The 26,316-nt window shown below is 46.2% G+C and overlaps 1 protein-coding gene across 1 annotated transcript in view; it reads left to right on the top strand.

Annotated features, from left to right (window-relative positions):
• LAMB1 (laminin subunit beta 1) overlaps nucleotides 1-26,316 on the top strand; it is a 73,969-nt gene that overhangs the window by 25,359 nt on the left and 22,294 nt on the right. Inside the window, exons 8-23 of the mRNA XM_083366228.1 lie at nucleotides 103-223; nucleotides 1,409-1,597; nucleotides 2,882-3,061; nucleotides 4,120-4,232; nucleotides 5,641-5,720; nucleotides 8,902-9,037; nucleotides 9,752-9,910; nucleotides 10,666-10,793; nucleotides 11,743-11,863; nucleotides 12,650-12,854; nucleotides 14,311-14,454; nucleotides 15,671-15,902; nucleotides 18,288-18,451; nucleotides 18,651-18,875; nucleotides 22,191-22,408; nucleotides 23,073-23,169. Coding sequence (XP_083222354.1) covers nucleotides 103-223; nucleotides 1,409-1,597; nucleotides 2,882-3,061; nucleotides 4,120-4,232; nucleotides 5,641-5,720; nucleotides 8,902-9,037; nucleotides 9,752-9,910; nucleotides 10,666-10,793; nucleotides 11,743-11,863; nucleotides 12,650-12,854; nucleotides 14,311-14,454; nucleotides 15,671-15,902; nucleotides 18,288-18,451; nucleotides 18,651-18,875; nucleotides 22,191-22,408; nucleotides 23,073-23,169 — 2,512 coding nt within the window. The remainder of the gene's footprint in view (nucleotides 1-102; nucleotides 224-1,408; nucleotides 1,598-2,881; nucleotides 3,062-4,119; nucleotides 4,233-5,640; nucleotides 5,721-8,901; nucleotides 9,038-9,751; nucleotides 9,911-10,665; nucleotides 10,794-11,742; nucleotides 11,864-12,649; nucleotides 12,855-14,310; nucleotides 14,455-15,670; nucleotides 15,903-18,287; nucleotides 18,452-18,650; nucleotides 18,876-22,190; nucleotides 22,409-23,072; nucleotides 23,170-26,316) is intronic.

Raw genomic sequence — 26,316 nt, 5'->3', positions numbered from 1 at the left:
GCTTTGCTTGTGTTCCTTGTTTGCAAAGGGGACGGAATGGCTTATCTTTTTAAATATGTCATTTACTCTGAACCGGTACCTTGCTGTCTCATTTTGTGAAAGGTCCACGGCCATTGCATGTGTCGGCACAACACCAAAGGCTTAAACTGTGAGCAGTGCTTGGATTTTTACCATGATTTGCCATGGCGTCCCGCCGAAGGCCGTAACAGCAACTCCTGCAAAAGTAAGCCTAACTATGTTAATCACCGCTAAGTGGACTTCAGAGATCTCTGAGGTATGGACTTCAATCCCCAGAATTTCCCAGCCTACCCAGTAGGCTGGGGGAATTCTGGGCATCGAAGTTCACATGTCTTAAAGTTGCCAAGATTGCGAAACACTGGTCTACGCCATTGAAGCTTGATCTCAGCTACGCATATCTGTCCCTTTATGAATAATCCAAGGCAGTGGTGAGATTCAGCTGATTAATTTTGCTGACTTTGGAGAACCAGCTGAATGCACACTGCTTCCAGAAGTCCATTCTAGGCCTCAGAGGCCTGGAGAAGGCCTCCCAGCCTAGAACGGCCCACTGGAAATGTGTGGATGCCACTTCTGGAAATCCGTTCTAGGCCTTGGAGGCCTAGAGAAGGCCTCCCCAGCCTAGAACGGCCCACTGGAAGTGTGTGGATGCCACTTCTGGAAATCCGCTTTAGGCCTGGAGGAGGTGTTCCCAGCCTACAACAGCCCACTGGAAGTGCATGGATGCCATTTCCAGAAGTCCATTCTAGGCCTCAGAGGCCCAGGCCTGCATCAAATAAGAGAACCGGTTGTTCAGGTATTTGAATCCCACCACTGGTCCAAGGGATGCAAATTAATTCGGCTAGAAATGTTCTACCACGAGCATTCTGTTTTTGAAGAGCAGAACATAGAAAGCAGAATTGGTAAATTTGGGGAAATCAAAGACTAGAAAGAGTAGAAGTCAACATTACAGGAGGGCTGGATTGTGTGCTAGTATTTGAGAATAGGACCTTATCTTTCCCCTTGGACTGGTGTTGCATGCTTTTTCTAAGAGAGGTTTGTTCTATTTGTGTGAGCGGTGGGCACTCACACATGCACAAAGCTCCATTTCTGCAAGCGGTGGGGTTAGGGTGCCGCTCGCACAAATGGAGCTTCACGCACACGGACGAGTGTCCGCTGCTTGTGCCAGTGGAGCTGTGCACACAAGCACGTGTGCGTGCCTGCCACTTTTGTGGCCCGGTTCCAATATCGGGCCACAGCCCAGGGGTTGGAGAGCCCTGTTGAAAGAGATTAAGGACTGTCCTTTGTCATGGCTATTGCCCTTTACTTATTTATTTAATTTACCAAACCTATTTTCCGCCCGTCTCCCGGTTCAAGTGAACGGCGTGTAATTTTTCCCTCCTTGTTCCCTTAGAGTGCAATTGCAACGAGCATTCCGTGCAGTGCCATTTTGATATGGCTGTTTACGTAGCGACTGGAAACACCAGTGGCGGGGTGTGTGACGACTGTCAGCATAACACGGTGGGACACAATTGTGAGCAGTGCAAGCCCTTCTACTTCCAACATCCGGAGAGGGATATCCGCGATCCGCACATTTGTGAACGTAAGCCCATCGTCTTTTTTTCAGGAAACGCGGGCAGTCCTGGACTTGAAGCCATTGATTTGGTGACCGTTGAAAGTTACTACAACGGCACTAAAAAAAAAAAAAAAGACTTAGGACCGTTTTTCTCGCTAACAATTGTTGCGGCATCCCCTGTGGTCACGTGATCCAAATTCAGACGTTTGGACAGCTGGCATTTATTTTAGGGCAGTTGCAGTGTCCCTTTTTGCGACCTTCTGTCAGGTCAAGTCACTTAATGACCGCGTTAATAACTGAACAGTTGCAGTGATTCATTTAACAACTGTGGCAAGAAAGGTCGTAAAATGGGGCAAAACTCACTTAACCGCTGTCACGCTTAGCAACAGAAATTTGGGGGGCAGTTGTGGTTATAACTCTTAAGATTACTTGTAGTTTGCTAACTCAGTCCACAACTAGTTAACAGTCTATCTCTGGCCAGGCCACCTCCTCCTACCAAATCTATGTACGCACCAGGTTAGTTGAAATCTGCAAATGGAATATTTTATAGAATTATTCCATCATTTAGAAATGGAGTATGTTTATTCTCCATACGCGCCGTTCCCCCAAAATTCTGTCGGAGGTTCACAATCGCTGAGTAATGCACACGATGCTTTGTTCGATTGTGCAACTAGTCCTTGACTTACAACAGTTCGTTTAAGTGACCGTTCAAAGTTACAGCGGCACTGAAATAAGGTGTCTTAGGAGCGGTTCTCGCACTTACGACCGTTGCAGCCTCCCCGTGGTCATGTGATCAAAATTTGGCTCCCTGGCAACTGACCCGTATTTATGACCGTTGCATTGTCCCAGGGTCATGTGATCTCCTTTGGCGACCTTCCCAGCCGGATTCCCACAAGCAAAGTCAATAGAGGGTGCCAGATTTACTTAACGGCTGCATGACTCACTTAACGACTGCGGTGATGCGCTTAACAGCGGTGGCGAGAAAAGTCATAAAATGGGGCAAAACTCACTTAACGGCTGCCTTGCTACACAATGGAAATTGGGGGCACGATTGTGGTCGTCAGTGGAGAACTATTTGTAGCGAATAAAATAAGGACATCCTATTGTCACTCTGAGGTAATGAGAGGTATAAATTAAAAGAAAGGGAGAAAGCTCAGTTAGAAAAGGTGATTTTAATACTCACACCCCCTTTCCCTGGGCTAACATCCATGCCTTAATTTTGGACTCCATTGTGGTCGTAAGTTGAGGACTTCCCGTAGGTCTTCGTACAGCGGTGTTGATGGTTTAAGAAAAATGTGTCTCTTCGTTTAGCTTGTAACTGCGACCCCGTCGGCTCTCAAAATGGTGGAATTTGTGATCGTTACACCGACTACTCGGTTGGCCTCATTGCGGGACAGTGTCGCTGCAAATTCTTTGTGGAAGGGGAACGTTGTGACACCTGCAAAGAAGGATTTTATGGATTAAGCATAGACGACCCTCTCGGCTGCCAGTGTAAGTCTAACCTTGCTGTGTTTGACGTTCAGTAAACTTTTGAAAAAAACCCATTTGCTAAAATCCTTTCTTTTTTTTTTTTTTTAAAAAAAGCCTGGAATCTCTGCCATGATGTCATTTCATTTTGCGGATATAAAGATCCAGACTCCAAATGGATGGTGTCGCTTGAGAGATGGTTAAGATAGGATGGGTTGTTGTTGTTGTTGTTTCCCCCCCGCCTGAAGTTACAGTTGTGACTGTTTTATTCGTTTATCAAATTTCGCCCATCGCACCTACGGGACACCCTTGCGCACACAACATTTTAGAGTGGAATTGTTCAATCTCTTTCTGAAGCAGTAGTTATCTCTGATTCTACTCCTTGTGGAAATGCTATGAAAATATTCCTGTGCGACTCCCTTTTTATGACCCTCTAATCTCTTAATTTGGGGTAGAGTTCCAGCGACTTAGATGGAGCTGAGAATTTACTAACTGGATGCCCTTCCTGACGATTTAGCCGTGATCAGCTTTCCAGTGTATGATTGAGTTGTATATTTCAAAGTATCAGACTAAATAACAGTTTGCGCGAACTTTCGATATACCTTCTGTATTTGATGCTTTTAAATAATGATGATGATGATGGAAGGGACCTTGGAGGTCATCTAGTCCAACCCCCTGCTAAAGCAGGAAACCCTATACCATTTCAGACAAATGGCTGTCCAGTCTCTTCTTTAAAAACTTCCAGTGTTGGAGCATTCACCGCTTCTGGAGGCAGGTTGTTCCGCTGGTTCATTGTTCTATTTCAGCTTGTCTAGATTGCATTGACGGCACATTACTACTGATTGTAATTTGGGTCCTATTGTTCATTATCTCGGCCTACAGTTAAATACACATAAGCAACAAAACGCCCAATTCAGAAAACCGGAAGCGCAAAGGGAAAGAGAGGAAAGCAATTTGTCATTAAGCCTCTGGAGAAAAATGAGTGACGGTGTTGAGATAAATATTTGTTGCAAGTCTTGCACAGCCGACGTTAATCCAAACACACTAATTCCTGATTTATTTACTTGCTCTTCCTAATATAGCTTGTGCTTGCAATCCGTTGGGCACACATCCTGGAGGGAATCCTTGTGACTCCGAGACAGGAAACTGTTACTGTAAACGTCTGGTTACTGGAAGGCAATGCGATCGGTGTCTGGTACGTTCTCCAGCTTATAAAATAATATATAGATCGAAAGAAGGAAAAGACGAAAATCTTTCAGAGTAAATTGTATTTCAGTGATCTGAGGACAGGTAGTCCTCGACTCATTTATTGACCGTTCCAAGTTACAGCGGTACTGAGAAAAGTGACGTACGACTCTTTTTCACATGACTTTCGCGGCATCCCCGTGGTCACACGATCAAAATTCGGATGCTTGCTAACTGGTTCACACGACGGTCGCAGCATCCCTGGGGTCACCTCATCCACTTTTGCGACCTTCCGACAAGCAAAGTCAAGTGGGGAAGCCAGATTCGCTTAACGACCGTGTTACCAATTTAACAACTGCAGGGATTCACATAACAAGCGTGGCAAGAAAAATCGTAAAACGGGGCAAAGCTCACTTGAACAACTGCTTAGCAACAGGAATTTTGGGCTGAACTGTGGCCGTAAGTTGAGGACTGCCTGTAATTAGCCTCAATGGCGTGACACAGAAGTTAACGTAGATAGGTGGTCCTCATCTTACTGAGACCATCCGTTGCTAACCAAGGCAGTTGTTCTGAGGGGCGCCCAATGTTACAATCTTTTATTGCCACAGTTGTTAAGCCAATCACTGCAGTTCTGAGGTGCATCACGCGGTCACTGAGCAAATCAGATTCCTCCGCAGCAGGAAATTGCAAATGGCGACCACACAGTTCGCTTAATGACAGCAACCGGAAGTGCTGGAACTGCTGTTGCTAAGCAGTTGGGTCACATGACCTTGTGCTTTGCAACCCTGTCGCCTAGCGATGCAAATTCCGTTCCCAACGATCGTCGTCGAGCGAGGACTACGTGTACGGATCAAACCATGGAAGGACAGCAGTTGTGGAAGAAAATGATGGATTGTCACGAGAATCAGAACAGCAATCTTGCTACTGGTGATCCTCAACGACCGCAATTGAGACCATAATTTACATTGTTAAGTGAGAAATGTGTTAAGTGAGTTTTGCCCCATTTTCCAACTTTTCTCGCTACGAATCACCGTAGTGGTTAAATTAGTAATGTGGATCGTTAAATGAATCTGGCTTATCCTATTGACTTCCTGTCGGAAAGTCGCAAAGAGGGAATGACATAACTCCGGGACACTGCAGTTGTCATAAATGTGAGTCAGTTGTCAAGCATTTATTTTTAAATCGCATGACTGACAGTGGGGATGCTACAGTGGTCATAAGTGTGAAAAATGCCTATACGTCACTTTTTTCAGTGCCAGTGTAACTTTAAGTGGTCACTAAACAAGCTGTTGTAAGTCAAGTACTACCTGTAGTCCAGATTCGTCCTGGCCAAATTTGTCCTTTCTCCTGCCTGTGATCCCTGGTTGTGACTCTGTGCATGTTGTTGTATCTGTAATGTCCCAAATCTTCCCTTGCAGCCTGAAAACTGGGGGCTGAGCAATGATATGGATGGGTGTCGCCCCTGTGATTGTGACCAAGGTGGCTCACTCAACAATAAGTAAGTTAAATTCCTACTGTCATACCTATAAACCTTCTAAATGCACCTTCCTAAGTGGGTATGGTTCAGGAGAGAACCACCTTCTAGAGCAAGGGTCCCCAACCTTTCTGGCTTGGCGGCCCGGGGCGGGTGGTGGTGGAGGGACACACGAGTGAATGGGCCACACGTGTATGAACAGGGCCTTGATTGCACACACGGCGCAAACAGGACCACGAGCACCCATGTGATGGTCAGGTGACAGTAGTGCCCGCGCAGTGCCGCAATGCTAACAAGTGGGGATGTTGCACTTGCAGCGACGGTAGTGCCGGCATTGTGCCGTAACGCTAGCGCGAGTGGGGGGGAATGCACTCGTGGCAATGCTAGCGCCCACACGACACTTGCACGATGCCACAACACTAGCTCAAGTGGGGGGGGGTAAGCCCATGGCAATGCTAGCGCCCGCCGGACGCTCACAACATTGCTAGCACTCATGCGGCGCTAGCACAAGTGTTGTGGGGGGGGCAGCCACTCACGTGGCCCAGTAGCCAACAGTTCACGGCCTGGTAGTAGGCCACGGACCACAAGCTGGTGACCCCTGCTCTAGAATACTCTATTCCTGGGTTGATAAAAAACCTCTAAATTAAAGACACACACACAAAAAATTATTAAGGAAATCTAGTAGATATCAACACATTCTCTGTATTTCTCCAGACCTTGTTAATTATCTCTGCTCTGTTATGTCCATACGTCAATTCATTCCTTGCCTTTTATTATTTAAACTTTTCACCTCTTTTTTTTTTTTGGAAGCTCAGTTCCATCCAACCTTGACTTTTCTGACTTTTCCTCTTCATCCAGTCACTCTTCCTTCCGAAATACATTTGAATTTGAATTTCCGTCTCCTTTGCCAGCACGGCTGTTAGCTTTTTGCTCGAGTAGACAAAAAAAATTATCTCGCTGGATTTTGCTTCAATGAATTGCCAATTGGGGGAAAACCAGAAAGCAGTAGCAGTCTTTCCTTGTAGTATTTTAGGTATACCCTGTTCAAATTCTTTTCCTAATAGGCCCAGCTATTTGTTTGTACTTAATAAAGTACAGGTAGTCCTTGACTTACAGCCACAATTGAGCCGAACATTTCCGTGGCTAAGCAAGAAACTTGTTAAGTAAATTTTGCCCCTTTTATGACACATTTTGGGCACAGTTGTTAAGTGAATCACGTCAGTCATTAAATTAGTAACATGGTTGTTCCATGATTCTGATTTCCTCTTTGCTTGTCAGAAGGATGCAAAAGGGGGGGGGGAAGTCACATGACCCCGGGACATTGCAATCGTCATAAATATGTCAGTTGCCCGGCATCCAAAATTTTGATTGCGTGATCGTGGGGATGCTGCAACTGTTGTAAGTGTGGAAAACGGTCATGTCACTTTTTTTCAGTGCCGTTCTAACCATCGGCATTGACAACTTCATCATCAGTCAATTGCAAAAGGCAGCTTTACTCAGAACAGCTCACGCACACCATCAAACAACATCTGCCCGTCCCAGGTTTTTGTGAAAGACTCGATAGGGTGGATAAAAATACCCGATCCAGTCTGAACATCTGGCTGACTGTGCGACGCGCCGTAACAATGATAGTTTATGACATTTATACGCCGCCCAGTTCCTCGCAACTCCGGGCAATTGTTATGGCTGTTTTCCATAATCCGATTACTTCAGCAAAACTCTTTGCTGCATTTCGGACTTACTGTCTCAGCTCTCGGAGGAAATGAAGCTTGACCCAGCTCTTATTTTTATTCTGATCTTTTTTTTCAGAAGTTGGTTCTCACGCAGGCGGTAGCTAGTCTCAACAGTCCTGTTAAAATGGTGCAGTGGGACCACGAAACTGCCTAATCTTTGGACATCCTGATGTCTTGATTGCAAAACCATCTGTAAATGGGTGTCATTCGCTAAAAGAACTTGACCTAACAAGAGTTCCCGTTTCCTCTCCCAAGAAAATGATCTCACTCCTCCGGACGTTTCAGATTTGCAGTCCAGATCCCTGTTTTTACAGCCTTAAGTTTCTGGTTAGGCCACCATTGTCTGAAGAGACGAATGTTCTTAACAAAAATTCCTTCCCCTTATATAAACCGTAGGGCCACCGCACAGCGTCTGATCACACAGCTGCACAAAAAAAAAAATCTAAGTTGTGGTTTTGAAGGAAGGAAAACAATCCGGGAACCATAACGAAGGGTGGAATTAGGGTGCCAAGTAAAGGAAACATCTGACGTTTGACGAAATCTGTCTGGGATTGTAATAATGCTATAAGAAAGGAGAATGTTTCTCCCTGCTTCCATGGATATTTCATAATTATTATTATTATTTCTGAGTTTTGAATCGGATGGTTTGCAAGTCACTTATCCGATCAGAACCTAAGCATCTGCATTGGGGTATCTGCCTATGTAGCAATAGCTAAAGTAAACGCACGATTCCTGAAGGTTGCGTGGCTGTGTGGATTGACAGACAAGTGAAACTTGTTCCGAATTTTTCATTAATTATGCAGAAATATCTGTGTGCTTGAGTCATAGACTCTTGTGCTGGTCAGTCTTAGGATGTCTTGAAATTCTGTTGTGTGTATGTGTGGGTGTGCGTGGGTGTACAATGGAAAGAGGCATATGAAACATCCTGAAGATGTCCGATAGAAACTCATTTTGGTTGATCGATAGAGGAGTGAAACTTGTTGCAAATTTTTCTTTAATTACGCAGAAATATCTATGATTGGGTTATAGACACGTGTGGCTCGCTCTGCTCTTAGATAACTTGTATGTATGTGTGTGTGTGTGTGTGTATGTATGTATGTATGTATTTATTTATTTATTTATTTATTTATTTATTTATTTATTTATTTATTGGTATGCAGAGGAAAGAGGCATATAAAATGTCCCGGAGATGTCCGATAGAAACTCATTTTGGTTGATCTATAAAGGAGTGAAACTTGTTGCAAATTTTTCTTTAATCACGCAGAAATATCTATGATTGGGTTATAGACATGTGTGGCTGTCTCTGCTCTTAGATATCTTGAATTTATTTTATCTATCTATCTATCTATCTATCTATCTATCTATCTATCTATCTATCCATCTATCCATCTATCTATCTATTGGTATGCGGAGGAAAGAGACATAATGAAACGTCCTGAAGACGTCCAATAGAAACCCGTTTTGTTTTTCAGCTGCTCAAGTGAAACTGGCCAATGTCAGTGCAGGCCGCATCTGATTGGCCGCCAGTGCCAGGAAGTGGAACCTGGATATTTTTTCATATCTTTAGATCATTATGTCTACGAAGCGGAGGACGCCAGCTTTGGCCCTGTGAGTATATCCACTATAGCTAAGCAATCAAAAATACATCAGAATAACTTCTATGAGTCCTTTTAGCCTGCTCCTCAAAACGTACGTATGTGTACACACACACACACACACACACACACACACACACACACACTTATATGTACATGGATGTGTGCCTTTCATCCGTCAGGGAATATTTGGTTTCTTTTATTCTTTATTTATGATCAGAAGGGTGATTTGGTAGCACTTTTGGTATTTTGATCCGCTTTACAGTAAAGTTATAGGTACAATATTGTTTCATTTCAAATCTGATCAGGAACAGTTTGTCTCCCCCCCCCTTTTTTTATTTTATTTTATTATTATTTTTTTATTTTTTTTATTTTTTTTATTTTTTCTTTATTTTCTTTTGTTTTATTTATTGTTTTATTTCACTTTTTATTTCTTTTCTTTTCTTTTTTCTTTCTTTTTTCTTTTCTTTTATTATTTTCTTTTATATTTTCTTTTGTTTTATTTTATTCCCCCATTTTCCACAACCACAACGGTTCGAACTGTCAAGTCCCCAAATTAAATGTTCATTTCCTTCCGTTTCTAGCCCGACGCCCAACAAATAAAGTAGAAAGAAAGTTAGACCAAAAAAAAATTCCATTCCCTTTATCCACTGAAGCAATTTGTCAGTCCTTCCTCCTCTGGACATACACAAGTCTGGCTGCTAATAATTTGCTTCTCTTTTTGTAGGGCGTGAGTTTGGTTGAGCGTCTCTATTCTCAAGATCGGGTACCTTCCTGGACTGGAATAGGGTTTGTGAGGGTGCCCGAAGGAGCATATTTGGAATTCTACATTGACAATATTCCATTTTCTATGGAATACGATGTTCTGATTCGATATGAGCCTCAGGTAAATGGCTGCTAAGGGAATTGCGCGGCCTCTGAATGAGGAACAGCGAGGTTTTGGAAGACGTTTAAAACCTGCTGAGTTAAAACATCTGTGCACTTGGTGGTCTGTGTTTATTTTCTATTTACTTCTCTGTTTATTAATTAATTAATTAAATTATTAGCCCACCTTTGTTATTTTTATGAATAACTCAAGGTGGCGAACATATCCAACACATTTTCCTCCTCCTATTTTCCCCCACAATAACAACCCTGTGAGGTTTGTTGGGCTGAGAAAGAGGAACTTGCCCAAGCTTTTGTATCTAAGGCAGGACTAGAACTCAGAGTTTCCTGGTGATTGGCCCAAGGTCACCCAGCTGGCTTTCATGGCTAAGGCGGGACTAGTACTCACAGTCTCCTGGTGATTGGCCCAAGGTCACCCAGCTGGCTTTCATGGCTAAGGCGGGACTAGAATTCACAGTCTCCTGGTGATTGGCTCAAGGTCACCCAGCTGGCTTTTTCTGGCTAAGGCAGGACTTGAACTCACAGTCTCCTGCTTTCTTGTGCCTTCACCACTAGACCAAACTGGCTACATGTGGCTTTTGTAGGAATGGCAATTTGATGATGTGTGTCTGCCTTCAATGCCTCTTGCTCCAAAGCAACGTTGCATAGAAATTCTGCATTGTTCACTTAGTCCTAATTCCTGCCTTAGACAACACTGATGGATATCCACGCGGTGTATTTTGAGTTTTGAAATTAACAGGGATCATTTTTTCCTAGTTACCGGATCAGTGGGAGAAAGCTACCATCAGCGTGTATCGCCCGGGCCAAATTCCTCCTAGTAGTAGATGTGGCAGTACTGTTCCTGAAGATGACAATCAAGAGGTATCCTTATCTCCCGGTTCCAGGTGAGTCTCAAACGAGAAGTACAGAGAAGTCCTCAATTGACAAACACAACTGAGATCAGAATTTCTGTTGTTCAGCAAGGCGGTTGCTAAGGATATCGCTTCCCATTTTATAAACTTTTTCGGCCAGGTTAAGCAAATTAACAGCAGTTGTTAAATGAATCAAGCAGTTGTTCAGCAAATCCTCTTCTCCCCCTTGATTTTGCTGGGTGACCATGTGACCCCAGGATTTGGCAACTTTTATAAGTACATGCTGGTGCCAAATGCCCAAATTCTGATCCATGTGATCATGGAGATGTTACGTCGGTTTTGTGAGGACCAGTTGTAAGTCCCTTTTTTTAGTGCCATTGTAACTTAGCAATAGCACTTATATGTACCGCTTTACAGTGCTGTACAGCCCTCTCCCAGTGGTTTACAGAATCAGCCTATCGCCCCCAACCATCTAGGTCCTCATGTTAGTGACCTCGGAAGGACGGAAGGCTGACTCAACCTTGAGCAGTCAGGATCGAACTGCTGGCAGTGGGCAAAGTTAGCTTGCAATACTGCATTCTCACCGCTGCGCCACCATGGCTCCTGAACTTGGAACAGCCAGTAAACAAAGGATTGTAAATTGAGGTATAAAACAAAGGAGCAATAAAGAGAAAAAACTCAGCGTCATCTAATCCAGAGGTCCCCAACCTTTTGGGCACCGGGGACCGGTTCCACGGAGAGAGGTTTTTCCGTGGACTGTAGGGTGCATGGTTTTGTGTGCTGCCTGCATCCCGCGGATGGGGCTTTGCTTGTTTGTGTGGACCGGTTGCTGGCATACCACGGCCCGGTACCGATCCACGGACCTGGGGTTGGGGACCCCTGATTTAACCAACAGTCTCAAAGAAAATCTAGTTCTTTTTAATGTATGACTTGGGATATGCCACATTATTTCCCCTTCACGGGTATCCTATTGCTAACACAGGTATGCAGTCCTTCCACGCCCCGTATGCTTTGAAAAAGGTCTGAATTACACGGTTCGGTTGGAGCTACCGCAGTACTCCTTAAACTCTGAGGTGGAAAATCCCTACACGCTCATCGATTCAGTAAGTGGATGCTAGTATCAGCCCTTTAGTTGTAACGTGGCCACCGAGGAATGCGCTGCTGAAAGAATTCCTCCGAGCCTCGATTTTAGCACAAATGTCTATGGAGATTCTCAGTCAATCCAGGTCATGGTTGTCCCAAAAGTGATTTTCCAGGAGGCAACTGAAGTGCTACAAGGGAGGGGCTTTTGCAGAGTGGAGGAGGAGGAGAAGCGGAGGAAGAGGAGGAGGAAGGGAGGGGGAGGAGATGGGGGAGGGAGGAGGAGGACTGTGGAGGTCCTTGGCGCTCTCTGAGCTGGGTGATTTTCTTGCAGACGTTTCATGACCCAACTAGGTAACATCATCAGTGTTACAAGGGAGTGGGGTTCTCAAATGAGAGCAAACTCCACACCTTTCCAGCACTGATGATGTTACCTAGTTGGGTCATGAAATGTCTGCAAGAAAACCACTCGGCTCAAGAAAGCACCCAGGACCCCACAGAATAAGCTGTCTTACATTTTAACTAAGCTGTGCATGGAACGTGAGTTTTTAAATTTTAAATTTTTAAATTTGTTTTCTGGGATTCTTGCTGAAATTCTCAGAAAGTTGCCCATGTCGGGGGTGTGTGTGTGTGTGTGACTTGGGAATTGGTTTCTGCCACGCGAGATGAGATTGAAGAAATGGACAAAGCCCAACCATGGAGGGAGCGTTTCTCGTGACTCCTTGGGACTGTTATCTTTGGACGATACAACGTTTGGGTGGTCCGTCTTAAAAATACACCAGTAAGGCTTGGTTAATCTCATTTTGCAGCTTGTCCTCATGCCATATTGCAAGTCCCTGGACCTCTTCACGGTTGGAGGCAGAGGTGATGATGTGACAACCAACAGTGCCTGGGAAACCTTTCAAAGATACCGTTGCCTGGAGAACAGCAGGAGCGTTGTCAAAACCCCCATGACTGATATTTGCAGGAATATAATTTTTAGCATCTCAGCCCTGTTGCACGAAACCGCATTGGGTAAGCCGGCGTCACTGGTTGAGAACAGGGATCTCCAGACCTGGCCATTTTAAGACTTAGGGACTTCAACTCCCAGAATTCCTCAGCCAGCGTGAATACTGGGAGTTGCAGCCCACAAGGCTTTAAAGTGGCCAAGTTTGAAGAGCCCTGGTTTCAAACATGATTTTCCCAACCCTGGAATAAAACACGATTTGGAGAATGCTCGCACAATCAGTTGTTTTAAGTGAATCTGGCTTCCCCATTGGTTTTGCTTGTCAGACGGTCACAAAAAAGGATCACAGGACCATGGGACACTGCAACCGTCATAAATACGAGTCAGTTGCCAAGCCTCAGAATTTTGATCACATGACCATGGGGAGGCTGCAACGGTCATGGAAAGGGTGAAAAATGATCATAAGCCACTTTTTTCAGTGCCCTTGTAACTTCAGATCGTCACTAGCTGAATTGTTGTAAGTCAAGGACTTGCTATCTGCTAAAACCTGGGCATATTTGCAGCAAAACCCAAGCAATCTACTTATTTCACCCACAGTGTGGAAAATCATCATTATTACGCAAGCCAAGTTGTAATACATTGGGAGATTTCTCCCTCAACTTTCCTTTCTAGTTCCTTATCCGTTCTAGAGCTACTCCGGAGTTACTTCTGGAGAAGCTGAGGAATCCGCAAAAGGAGAGGCAAATTTAAACCATCGAAACCAGGGATTTGAACTGGCCATCAGACACAACTCAACATAAGTACATGCGGTTGCTTCTCCCAAAATCAGCCCTTGTAAACCAGGATTTCTCCAACCTCAGCAACTTTAAGAAGACTTAGTTCTCCCATAATGTCTTGGGGGGGGGGGAATTCTGGGAGTTGAAGTCCACGCGATTTTAAAATGGCCGAGTTTGAGAAACTACTGCTCTAAATTCAGGCAACGTCTCTAACCGTTACGATTTGTCACCAAGGAAGGCGAACCTACGTGTCCCCAGGATCACGTTGCAGGATTCCGATCTGGGTCGATCTCCGGGATCGGAGATATTGGTTGGTCTTCCAAGCGTTCCGACTTGTTCTGGAGCCCAATTTTGGGGAGCCTCCCTCCAGCAGAATCTGTATACTGTTTTTTTGTCTGGTGATGTTATGATGTCGATTGGGGTGGTGGTACACACTCCGATCAAGATTGAAAAAAGCCACATACACAACAGGCCCCATATAAATACCACACACATTCTTTATAAAGAATGAAGACTGGGACGCTTGCCTATATCAGCTGTTTTAGCAAGCTGTTTGCCATTTCCTTGGCTTTTGTGCATTTTCACGTTTCCATGTGTGGTGCGATTGTTTTAGCTTTGCCTGATATTGTTCCGCAGCCAGAGTCACGTGGGAGGCTATACAGATTGAAGGAATGAGCGAAGGGATGGAAGGAAGGAAGGAATAACTTGTTCCAAATATCTATCTTTCTCCTTTTTTTTTATTTTAAAGCTTGCCAGTGCGACCCACAAGGTGCACTGAGTTCGGTGTGCGATCCCAACGGAGGCCATTGTCAGTGTCGACCAAATGTTGTTGGCCGAAGATGCGATAAATGCGCCCCAGGCACCTTTGGCTTTGGACCCACTGGATGCAGACGTAAGTTCTGTCTTCGTTCCGGAGACCCCGATATTGTTCTGTAACGTTACTTGGCAAGAATTGAGAAAAAAAGAATCTGTTGGTTTCTCTCTTGTGTCTCAGCTGTAAAAAAATCCTCATGAACTAAGGTAAAAAGACAAATCTGTGGGGTGCTTGGTGCTCTCTGAGCTTGGTGGTTTCCTTGCAGATGTTTCATTGCCAAACCAGCACTGAAGGTGTTACCTAGTTGGGTAACAAAATGTCTGCAAGAAAACAACTAAGCTCAGAGAACACCAAGGACCCCAAAGTCCTTCTCTTCTTCTTCCTCTTCTTCCTCCTCCTCCCTGCAAATCCCCCTCCCTTCTAACACTGATGAGACCCCACAGAGAGCACCAAGGACCCCAGAGTCCTCCTCTTTCCTCTCCCCCTCCCCTCCTCCTCCTTCCCCTCCCCTTCTCCTCTTTGCAAACCCCCCTCTCTTCTAGCACTGATGATGTTACCTAGTTGGGTAATGAAACGTCTGCAAGAAAACCACCCAGCTCAGGGAGCACCAAGGACCCCACAGTTCAACTCTGAGCTACAAGTATTTTCTTCTATTGATGAAGACTTAGTCTGCCTCACGGTGGTAATGAACTAGCTCAGGGGTAGGCCACCTTGGCTCTTTTATGACTCGTGGACTTCAACTCCCAGAATTCCTGAGCCAGCATGGCTCAGCTTGGAAACCTCTCCCTTTCCCCTCAGCGTGGCTGCCTCAGGGAGTTGAAGTCCACAAGTCATAAAGTGGCCTAGGCCTAGGCCAGGGGTAGGCAACCTTGGCTCTTTTACGACTCATGGACTTCAACTCCCAGAATTCCTGAGCCAGCATGGCTCAGCTTGGAAACCTCTCCCTTTCCCCTCAGCGTGGCTGGTTCAGGAATTCTGGGAGTTGAAGTCCACGAGTCATAAAGCGGCCTAGGCCTAGTCCAGGGGTAGGCCACCTTGGCTCTTTTATGACTCGTGGACTTCAACTCCCAGAATTCCTGAGCCAGCATGGCTCAGCTTGGAAAACTCTCCCTTTCCCCTCAGCGTGGCTGGCTGAGGAATTCTGGGAGTTGAAGTCCACGAGTCATAAAAGAGCCGAGGTTGCCTAGCCCTGAACTAGCTGGACATTTTGAAAGCCACAACCCGGCGACTATGGTTGGCGCTGACTTTCCATTTCATCCTGATATCTCTATGCTTTTTTTGTGTGCGTGTGTAGCCTGCGAGTGTCACGTCCAAGCTTCTGCAAACGCCTTCTGCCACCCGGAGACCGGGCAGTGCCACTGTTTCCATGGAATTTATGGCCGCCAGTGTGACAGATGTTTGCCCGGACACTGGGGGTTCCCAAGCTGCCAGCCCTGCCAGTGCAACGGTCACGCAGACGAGTGTGATCCCTACAGTGGCCAGTGCTTGCATTGTCGTGATCACACCTCAGGCCTCAATTGTGAGAGGTATGGCTTCTTTGAGGGGGCAGGAAGAGAACTTGGTTTTTCCAATGCCAGTTTTAAGATCAAGGGTCTCCAACCTTGGCCGCTTTTTAAGACTTGTGGACTTCATCAAAGGCCTGGAGACTAAAACATGTGAAGAACGGCTGCAGAATTTGGGTTTGGCCAGTCTAAAGAAAAGAAGGACTAGGGGGGACATGATAGCAGTGCTCCACTATTTGAGGGGCTGCCACAAAGAGAAGGGGGGGCTCAACTTATTCTCCAAAGCTCCAGAAGGCAAGACAAGAAACAATGGATGGAAACTAATCAAAGAGAGAAGCAACCTGGAATTAAGGAGAAAGTTCCTAACAGTGAGTGGAACGACTTGCCACCAGAAGTTGCGGGTGCTCCATCACTGGAGGTTTTTAAGAAGAGGCTAGACCAGGGGTCGGCAACCTAAAAAAGAAAAAGAGCCACTGGGAACCGGTTCCATCACAAATTAAAAAAAGAGGGAGCCGCATGCGTGTGTCCATGCACGCGCATGCACAAAAAGGTTTTTTTTTGCGCATGCGCGGACGCACGCGGCTGCCATTTTTTTAAAAATGAGATGGAACCGGTTCCCGGTTGCCCGACGGCGACGGCCCGTCTGCAAAGCTGCCGCTTTCAGCAGCTTTGCAGACGGGCCGTGGCAGCTTCCTCAAAGAGCGGTGCCCCTGCCCATTCCGAGAGGTGCGCGCGCACCTCTCCGAACGACCGGAGGTGTGCGCGTACCTCCGCGCGAATGGGCAGCAGTGCCGCTCTTTGAGGAAGCTGCCACGGCCCGTCTGCGAAGCTGCCGCTTTCGGCAGCTTCGCAGACGGGCCGTGGCAGCTTCCTCAAAGAGCGGCGCCCCTGCCCATTCCGAGAGGTGCGCGCGCACCTCTCCGAACGACCGGAGGTGCGCGCGTACCTCCGCGCGAATGGGCAGCGGTGCCGCTCTTTGAGGAAGCTGCCACGGCCCGTCTGCTTTCGGCAGCTTCGCAGACGGGCCGTGGCAGCTTCCTCAAAAAGAGCGGCGCCCCTGCCCATTCTGAGAGGTGCGCGCGCACCTCTCCGAACGACCGGAGTTGCGCGCGCACCTCCCCAAACCTTTGGGGAGGTGCGCGCGTACCTCCGTGCGAAGGGGCAGCGGCGCCGCTCTTTGAGGAAGCTGCTGAAAGCGGGCCGCGGCAGCTTCCTGAAAGAGCGGCACCGCTGCCCATTCGCGCGGAGGTACGCGCGCACCTCCGGTCGTTCGGAGAGGTGCGCGCGCACCTCTCGGAATGGGCAGGGGCGCCGCTCTTTGAGGAAGACGGGCCGCAGACGGGCCGCAGCAGCTTCCTCAAAGAGCGGCACCGCTGCCCATTCGCGCGGAGGTACGCGCGCACCTCTCCAAAGGTTTGGGGAGGTGCGCGCGCACCTCCGCCCATTCGGGGAGGTGCGCGTGCACCTCTCCAAACGGGCGGTGCCACTCTCCATTTGGAGAGGTGCGCACGCACCACTGCCTGTTGGAAGAGGTGCGCGCGCACCGGGCGGCTGGGAGCCGCAAGAGACGGCTCAAAGAGCCGCATGCGGCTCCGGAGCCGCAGGTTGCCGACCTGTGGGCTAGACAGTCCCTTGTCTGAGATGATATAGGTTCTCCTGCTTGAGCAGGGGGCTGGACTAGAAGACCTCCAAGGTCCCTTCCAGCTTGATTCTCTTCTACCTCCCGGAATTCTTCTTGTAGCTTTTGTTGTTGTTGTTGTTAGCTGCGAAGTTGTGTCCGATCCATCGCGACCCCATGGACAATGTTCCTCCAGGCCTTCCTGTCCTCTACCATCTTCTGGAGTCCATTTAGGCTCACGCCTACTGCTTCAGTGACTCCGTCCAGCCACCTCGTTCTCTGTCGTCCCCTTCTTCTCTTGCCCTCAATTTTTCCCAGCATGAGGCTCTTCTCCAGTGAGTCCTTCCTTCTCATTAGGTGGCCAAAGGATTTGAGTTTCAACTTCAGGATCTGGCCTTCCAAAGAGCAGCCAGGGTTGATCTCCTCTAGGACTGACTGGTTTGATCGCCTTGCAGTCCAAGGGACTCGCAGGAGTCTTCTCCAGCACCACAGTTCAAAGGCCTATTGTAGCTTTTAGGAAGTGATTAAAAACAGAGCTTTTTCACAAAGCATCCTTCGGGAAGAGCAACAGCTCCTCCTTTGATTGGGACCTAGTAACCACCCAGAGTTGTGAGATTACTGTGGGATAAAAATGGAATAAAGAAATAAAGGGAGGTGGTGGTGTTACAGCTGTAGGCTGCGTTCTTTATATTGCAGTTAGAGAAAAACCCGAAGAACTAAATGGGTACTATTTTCAGCACATCCGTGCTGTATCGTGTGCCTTGTGACAAGCCTCGTACTATAAAATGTAGGTGCCTTGATGGTTATTATGGAGATCCAGTCTTGGGATCAGGGGATCACTGCCGTCCTTGCCCATGCCCAGATGGTCCGGAAAGTGGGCGCCAGTTTGCCAGTGGCTGTTATCAAGACCGGATAACGTTACAAGTGGTGTGCATTTGTGCGAGAGGATATAAAGGTAAATGGGGTTGTGAAATGACTCTTAACTCAGGGGTCCTCAACCTTGGCAACCTTAAGACTGGTGGACTTCAACTCCCAGAATTCCTCAGCCAGCAATATAGCTGACTTGTAAAAAAATAATAATAATAAAGGCAGGATATAAGTTAATAATAATTGGCTGACGATTTTTCTTTTTTCTTTGATTGCTTGCTGAACAGGAAGCCGATGCGATGAATGTGCCTCTGGCTTCTTTGGAAACCCTGAAGAGGTTGGTGGGACTTGCCAGCCCTGCCATTGTAACAACAACATCGATTCCTCTGATCCGGAGGCCTGTGACAAGAAGACAGGCTTGTGCCTCAAGTGTTTGTTTCACACCCAAGGCCAACACTGCCAAGAGTGTAAACCTGGCTACTATGGTTGGGCTCTTCAGCAGGATTGCCGAAGTAAGTGGACAGGGACCTCTGCCTTTGACTGTTGTGGGTCCCACTTGGCCTTAGATATTTGCAAAGAGGCCAGCTTTTGAATCGCGAGATCTACACCGGGAGATCCCCAACCTGTGGGCCGCAGCCCAATACCGGTTCATGGATTATTTGCAACAGGGCCATGTGGATGGATGGATGGATGGCGCATGTGCATGATTGCGCATCCATGCAGCCCCACTCACTTGAGCATCGCAGGTACTTGGACCTCACTTGTGCAAGTGTCACAGGCGGCAGGGCCCCACTGGCGCGACCATCGCAGGGGCTCACGGGCCTATTCGTATGAGCCCCGCAGGCATTTGGGGACCCACAGGTGCGAGCCTTGTGGGCCCTCAGGCCTCACTTGCACGAGCATCACAGGGACTCAGGCCTCACTCGCGCGAGCATCACAGGTGCTCAGGGCCCCACTCATGCGAGGATTGCGGGCGATCGGGCCTCACTGGCGCAAACATCATGGGTGCTCAGGGTCCCCCTCGTGCGAATGTCACAGCCGCTCTTGGCCTCATTCCCGTAAACGACATTTGCGCTCTGGGCTCACTTGCCAAAGCGTCAACATGCGCCATTCGTGCAAGCCGCGTGGGCTGTCGGAGCTTCACTTGCGTGAGCGCCACAGGTACTCTCAGCCCCACTTGCGGACTGCCCACCCAGAAAGGTCGGGGAACTCTGATCCTACACATTGTCGTCTCCATTTTCTGCACGCTCAATTCAATTTCTTCATGAAAGCCTAATTCAGGGCTTTTCAACCTTTTCACCCATTTTACCACTTTTAGGATATGGCAACATCCGAGTACCACCAGTTGCCTAGCAAGGTGTCAAAAACTTGATGACCAAAAAGAAAGAAAGAAAGAAAGAAAAAAATGATGAATTATAGGGAGTCCTCGACTTACAACAGTTCGCTTACTGACTGTTCGAAGTTACAATGGCACTGAAAAAAGTGCCCCCCAAGCCACAGCCGAGCAAGACACCTGCCTGCCTGCCTGGCGGTGCTCTTCCTCCTGTCCGAGGTTTTCATTGTTGTGAGCATTTCTGTTGAGGATTGGCAGCGGGTGTGGAGTGGGGTGTGTGTGTTTGGTTTTTATTCCCTCCCCCCCATCTGCTGGGTGGTTATAGCAGGTTTTGGTCACTTCACATGCACCCTGGGACACTGTGACCGTCATAAATATGAATCAGTTGCCAAGCATCTGAATGTAAATCAGAAGACCCAGGAGATGCTGCAACATTCCAGCTGATCGGCGCTTCTTCTGGGCTCAGAAGCGCCGGGATCAGCGCTGAGCTCCAGCTGGATCCTGGCCCTGATCCTGGCGCTTCCGCTGAGCCCTGACAGCCCTGCAGCTCCAGCCGTCTCTCGCTCAGACTTGTGCGGTGCTGCCATCGGTTCAGCTCATTCCCCTCCCCCGCTACCACTTTTCTAGGATGGTCGCGTACCACCTGCCAGGTGCCCATGGACCACAGGTGGTACCCCGTACCACTGGTTGAAAAGCCCTGACCTAACTTACAGATTAAGAAGTCATCAGCTGAAAATTCCCCTTTCAGCTTGATTCCTTTCAAAGCATCTAAACGGTACCCATTTCACTCATGGAATTTGGGAATGATGAGGGGACAAAGTCGTTTCCTCACCTGGAGATCAGAAATCCTTTTTTTTTTTAAATTTACTGGGAATCTGCCCTTAAGTTGCATTCTAGCCTTTTTCCAATTCCAGGGCAGGGTGTAATTTACTGGAGCAAATACTGGAATTTCCTCCGTGGGGGAGATTAAAAAATCTTCAAAGGTCAAGAGATGAGTCTGCTTTGGCATGAATAGGCTTTTGTGGATTACAAGCCTGCTCAGATTTTAACCCCAACATCTAATTAGACAGGGCTTATCTTGAGAAGGCCAAAGAAGTACGTTTTGCAATGGGTTTGCTTAGCTTGGTAACTTTTGTGTACGCTGAAAAGAAGCTTTGAGGAGTGGGAAGTTCTTTTTATTAACATTTATTGTTGCCCTCTATGAACGGAAGACTTCCAACCTTCAGACATTAGAGGGGGAATGTGTTGTGTTGAGGAAAAAATGGATTTATTTTGTTTTAATTCAGTAGGAAGAGGATGTGAGAATAGGAAAAACATCAATATCTTTAATGTGGCATTGGCTTTTATGCTTCTTATAGAGGGATAACCTATTTAAACATATATACCAATCACACATTAAAGGTAAAGGTTCCCCCGCACATGCGTGCTAGTTGTTTCAGACTCTAGGGGCCGGTGCTCATCTCCATTTCAAAGCCGAAGAGCCAACGCTTGTCCGAGGACGTCTCCGTGGTCATGTGGCCGGCATGACTAGACGCCAAAGGCGCACGGAACGCTGTTCCCTTCCCACCGGAGTGGTCCCTATTTTTCTACTTGCATTTTTACGTGCTTTCGAACTGCTAGGTTGGCAGAAGCTGGGACGAGTAACAGGCGCTCGCTCTGTTACGCGGCACTCGGGATTCGACCCGCCAAACTGCCGACCTTCTGATCGACAAGCTCAGCGTCCTAACCCACTGAGCCACCGCGTCCCTATCACACATTAATAGACTAGCAATTAAGGAACAGATATTAGCCGAAAAAAGCAGGTATGGCCACAGAAATCAGCCTACTATAGTTTTCTCCAGGTCTTTTGAATTATAAATCTTATTTTCTCAGAGCGATTGATAGGATTCCCTCATCGTATCAACTGCAGGCAATTCTCGACTTACAGCTACAACTGAGGCCAAAGTTTCCGTTGTTAAGTGAGTTTTGCCCCATTTTACGACCTTCCTTGCCACAGTTGTTAAACAGATTACTGCAGTTTTTAAGTGAATCACGCCGTCGTGAAGCGAATCTGGCTTTTTCCCCCCCATTGAGTTTTGCTAGTCAGAAGGCAACCATCATAAGTACATGCCAGTTTCCAAGCACCCAAATTTTGATCACGCGACCATGGGGAAATGCTGCAACGGTTGTAAGTGTGAGAAACAGTGCCGTTGTAACTTTGAGCGCCTACTAAATGAACGGTTGTAAGTGGAGCAGTAGCTGTAGTTCAAAACGGCCCACCTGAATAGATATTTTTTTTTAAAAAAAAAGACATTTCAATCATATTTATTCAGATCTCATTAATCCACCTAACAACGCAAGAGTTTCCGTTTTCAGCTGCTGGTAGGAAAACTCTCTGAAGTTGCGGCTGGCTTCTGGAAAATTGTTCTGAGATCTTCTCTGTGGTATAACTACTTCTTCTTCCGCCAAACGCACTGCAAGACAGGCGGTAGTTTTTGCTACTCCTTCGTTCCAGAATGCGTCTGCAATTACCTGGGAACGGCGCGTCAGCGTTGCAGCAGCTCTGAAGACTGTGAGTGTGAGACAGAAACGGGCCAGTGTCAGTGTCTCCCTAATGTGGTCGGGCAGAACTGTGATCGTTGTGCTCCAAACACGTGGCAGCTGAGCAGCGGGACCGGGTGCGAACCCTGCGCCTGTAATCTGGAGCATTCCTTCGGCCCGTCTTGCAATGAGGTGAGGAGGCTTTTTCAGAGCTAAGGGTGGCATAATAATCAAAATAGTAGTAGTAGTAGTAATAGTAGTAGTAGTAGTAGTAGTAGTAATAATAATATTTATTTATTTATTTATTTATTTATTTATTTATTTATTTATTTATTTAAATTTATATACCGCCCTATTCCTGTAGGACTCAGGGCGGTTTACAGGGAAAAATTTAAAAAATTAAAATACATCACATACAAAATTAAAACAATTAAAACTAAGATTAAATTAAATCCCTGGATTTAGACTAAAACCCCATTAATTAAATAATTAAAACCCTTCAGTCTGGGCCAGACAGCTCGAAGAACCAGGTTTTCAAGTCCCGGCGAAATGAGCGAAGGTCGGGGACAGTCCGGAGTTCCGTGGGAAGTTGGTTCCAAAGGGCCGGCGCGCCCACAGAGAACGCCCTTCCCCTGGGAATAACCCGCCGGCATTCCTTAACAGGCGGTACCCTAAGAAGGCCCTCCCTGTGGGAGCGCACTGGACGATGGGAAGTTGATGCCGGCAGCAGGTGTTCCCTTAGATAATAATAATGGGAAAGTTCCCAATTATGGATCCGTATTATGACCAGCCTGGTTTTAGTATGGATTAATCACTGGTCTAAAGTTGATTTCCCCCCTCTCTTTTAAATTAATAGTTCACCGGGCAGTGCCAATGTATGCCAGGATTCGGGGGACGCACCTGTACGGAATGTCAGGAATATTTCTGGGGTGACCCTGCTGTGGGCTGTCAAGGTGAGTATGTTATTATTCCTTGCTCTCCCTCCCTGTTGTCAAGGACTACATCCAAATATTCATATACCCAGCCTTTATGTGGTTCTGATATTACGGGACAATCCAAGGTAGCTGTGGATGGTTTGTTTCGTGAGGATGTATGGGGAACAAACCAAGCATTGTTCACGTTGGTTTCATTTTGTTTGAATCCAAGAAATTAGATACAAGACTGGAGACGATAAAAGTAGCTTTCTTAGCCTCTTGATGTTTCAATATTTGTTATTTATCCAGGACTTCCTAACAAGGCTTTAGTCTCTTGATGTTGCAATTGTGTTATCGTAAAGGACTTTCAAAGGCCTCAGTGAGGTTATCTGTTTTTTTAAAAAAATTTTAGTGTAGCTAAATTTTAACATCGTTGGATTTATATGTTAGTTTATTAACGACACCGTTAAAAAAAATAAAATTAGGTTTTGCAGAGTGGAAAGTGCAGTCTTCATTAGATACACATCTTTTTTCATTGTTTAATTAAGACTGTAACAAATGTGAGCTCCTACTGAAGAAAAAAAATGTGTTAAAATGTGTTAAAAATATAGAAATATTTGAAAATGCCCCAAAGATGCAGACTATAAAATTCAGTTATATATGCAATAAAAAGTAGGAAGGAAGGAAGGAAGGAAGGAAGGAAGGAAGGAAGGAAGGAAGGAAGGAAGGAAGGAAAAGAAAGAAAGAAAGAAAGAAAGAAAGAAAGAAAGAAAGAAAGAAAGAAAGAAAGAAAGAAAGAAAGGGTATATAATGCATTTGTGTGTGTGTTTGTATAGAGATTGTGTGGGTGGGTGTAGAGAGAGAGATTATATAGAGACTATATATAATCTATCCATTGACTAGACTAGACAACAATTGTTTATTGGTCAAGTGAGCAGAAGCTCTCAGTGTACATACAAACAACAAAGTGATAAATCATAGATCATAAATCATAAGACATAAACAAGTGATAAATCATAAGCTACCAGTAGGAGAGCTACCAGTAAGCTACCAGTAAGCTACCAGTATCTCGATAGATAGATAGATAGATAGATAGATAGAGAGATAGAGAGATAGAGAGATAGAGAGATAGATAGAGATAGATAGATAGATAGATAGATAGATATATTTATCATCTATCTATCATCCATTTGTCAGTCTGTCTCTATTTATCATGTATCATCCATTTCTATGTCTCTCTCTCTGGATTTTAAATACAGAATTGTAGAGTTGGAAGGAACAAATTAGGCCATCCGATCCAACCCTGTTCTGTGCAAATATCCATTTGAAAGGCATTCCTGGCCTATGGCTGTCCAGCCTTTACTTTAACCTCTTCAACTAAGGAGAGCTACCCTATGGCTGGATAACTAGCTCCAAAATTAACCAACTCTGATCTTACTGGAAGGAGATTTGTCCTTACCTTCGGCCAGAAACTGCCTTCCTATAGCTTAAACCTTAGATTCCCTGTCCTGCATTCTGGAATGTAACTTGCAGCGTATTGAGCTTGTTCTGGCAGGTGTCCTCTCAGGTATTTGAAGAATGTTATGGTACCCCCTTTTGGTTTTCTCATCCCAAGGTTAAATGTTCCAGTTTGTTCGATCCTATGCGTAGGACGTAGTTTTGCGTTGATTGTTTGTTCATTCACTCTTAAGACATGTTTACCTTCTCCCTCTGCGTTTTATTCTGTTTTAATATTGCTGAAGGTTTAAGTATGTTTGGAATGTGAAGAATACAGACTTGGTCAGTTTCACCAAAGAGCTGTGATTCTTCAAATGGTTGCCTTGGCTAGGCCTGGCCAATCACAAAACGGGTCTGCAGGCTCCCAATTTGGATCAAGACAGTGCACACAGCAATTTATCAGAATACAGAACAAGAGAGTTGGAAGGGGCCTCAAATTGTGAGTTCTAGTTCTGCCTTAACCATGAAAGCTGGCTGGGTGACTTTGTTTGGGCCAGTCAGCAGGAGATCTTGAGTTCTAGTCTTCCCTTAACCATGAAAGCTGGCTGGGTGACTTTGGGCCAGTCAGCAGGAGATCTTGAGTTCTAGTCTTCCCTTAACCATGAAAGCTGGCTGGGTGACTTTGGGCCAGTCACCAGGAGATCTTGAGTTCTAGTCTTCCCTTAACCATGAAAGCTGGCTGGGTGACTTTGGGCCAGTCACCAGGAGATCTTGAGTTCTAGTCTTCCCTTAACCATGAAAGCTGGCTGGGTGACTTTGGGCCAGTCAGCAGGAGATCTTGAGTTCTAGTCTTCCCTTAACCATGAAAGCTGGCTGGGTGACTTTGGGCCAGTCAGCAGGAGATCTTGAGTTCTAGTCTTCCCTTAACCATGAAAGCTGGCTGGGTGACTTTGGGCCAGTCACCAGGAGACCTTGAGTTCTAGTCTTCCCTTAACCATGAAAGCTGGCTGGGTGACTTTGGGCCAATCACCAGGAGATTGTGAGTTCCAGTCCTGCCTTATCCACGAAAGCCAGCTGGCTGACCTTGGGCCAGTCTCTTTCTCTCAACCCAACTCACCTCACAAGGTTGTTGTTATGGGGAAAACAGGAGAAGGAAAGTTTGCCGGACATGTTTGCCGCCTTCAGATACTCATAAAAATAGTAAAGATGGGCTACTGATCAATAAAATGGATAGAAGGCGTAACCTAATGGACTTGAGGATCTTCCAAGAGGAAGAATCATCTACTTGATGGCTTCAATGTTCACCCAAGTCCGGAATTTGATTGATTCATGAGTCAACTCTCCAAAACTAACCTTTTCAGGGTTAAGTGGGACCTCCTCCTCCTCCATGTCCAATCCCACCCCCAGACCTAACCTTCAAAGCAAAATGAATTGCCAGAGGGCAGATACATTCCATAGCCAGGCCATTCACAGTGGGGATGCTTTGAGTGGCTTTGAAGAAAATAAAGCACCATGTATGTGTTGGGCCTTTATTTCTGGGAACAAAAAGGCCACTTTGTTAAAATTGCACCCAGATAAGTTGAGAACAGCTTTTTTCTTTCTTTTTCTCTATTTTGTATTCTTCGCCCTGTTGCTCAAATTCTCCACAAGAGAAGCGGGGGGGGGGGGTTGTTTGAGGTAATTTGCTCCTTTAAATGGCCTTTTTACAAATCAGGCTAAAGAATGTGAATATGTTTTAAGGAAAAATAG

The sequence above is a fragment of the Vipera ursinii genome (genome assembly GCF_947247035.1).
Source record: "Vipera ursinii genome assembly, chromosome: 6".
In the NCBI taxonomy this organism is placed as follows: Eukaryota; Metazoa; Chordata; class Lepidosauria; order Squamata; family Viperidae; genus Vipera; species Vipera ursinii.
The sequence above is the reverse complement of the archived record's forward strand: the minus strand, read 5'-3'. Positions and strand labels throughout refer to the sequence as shown.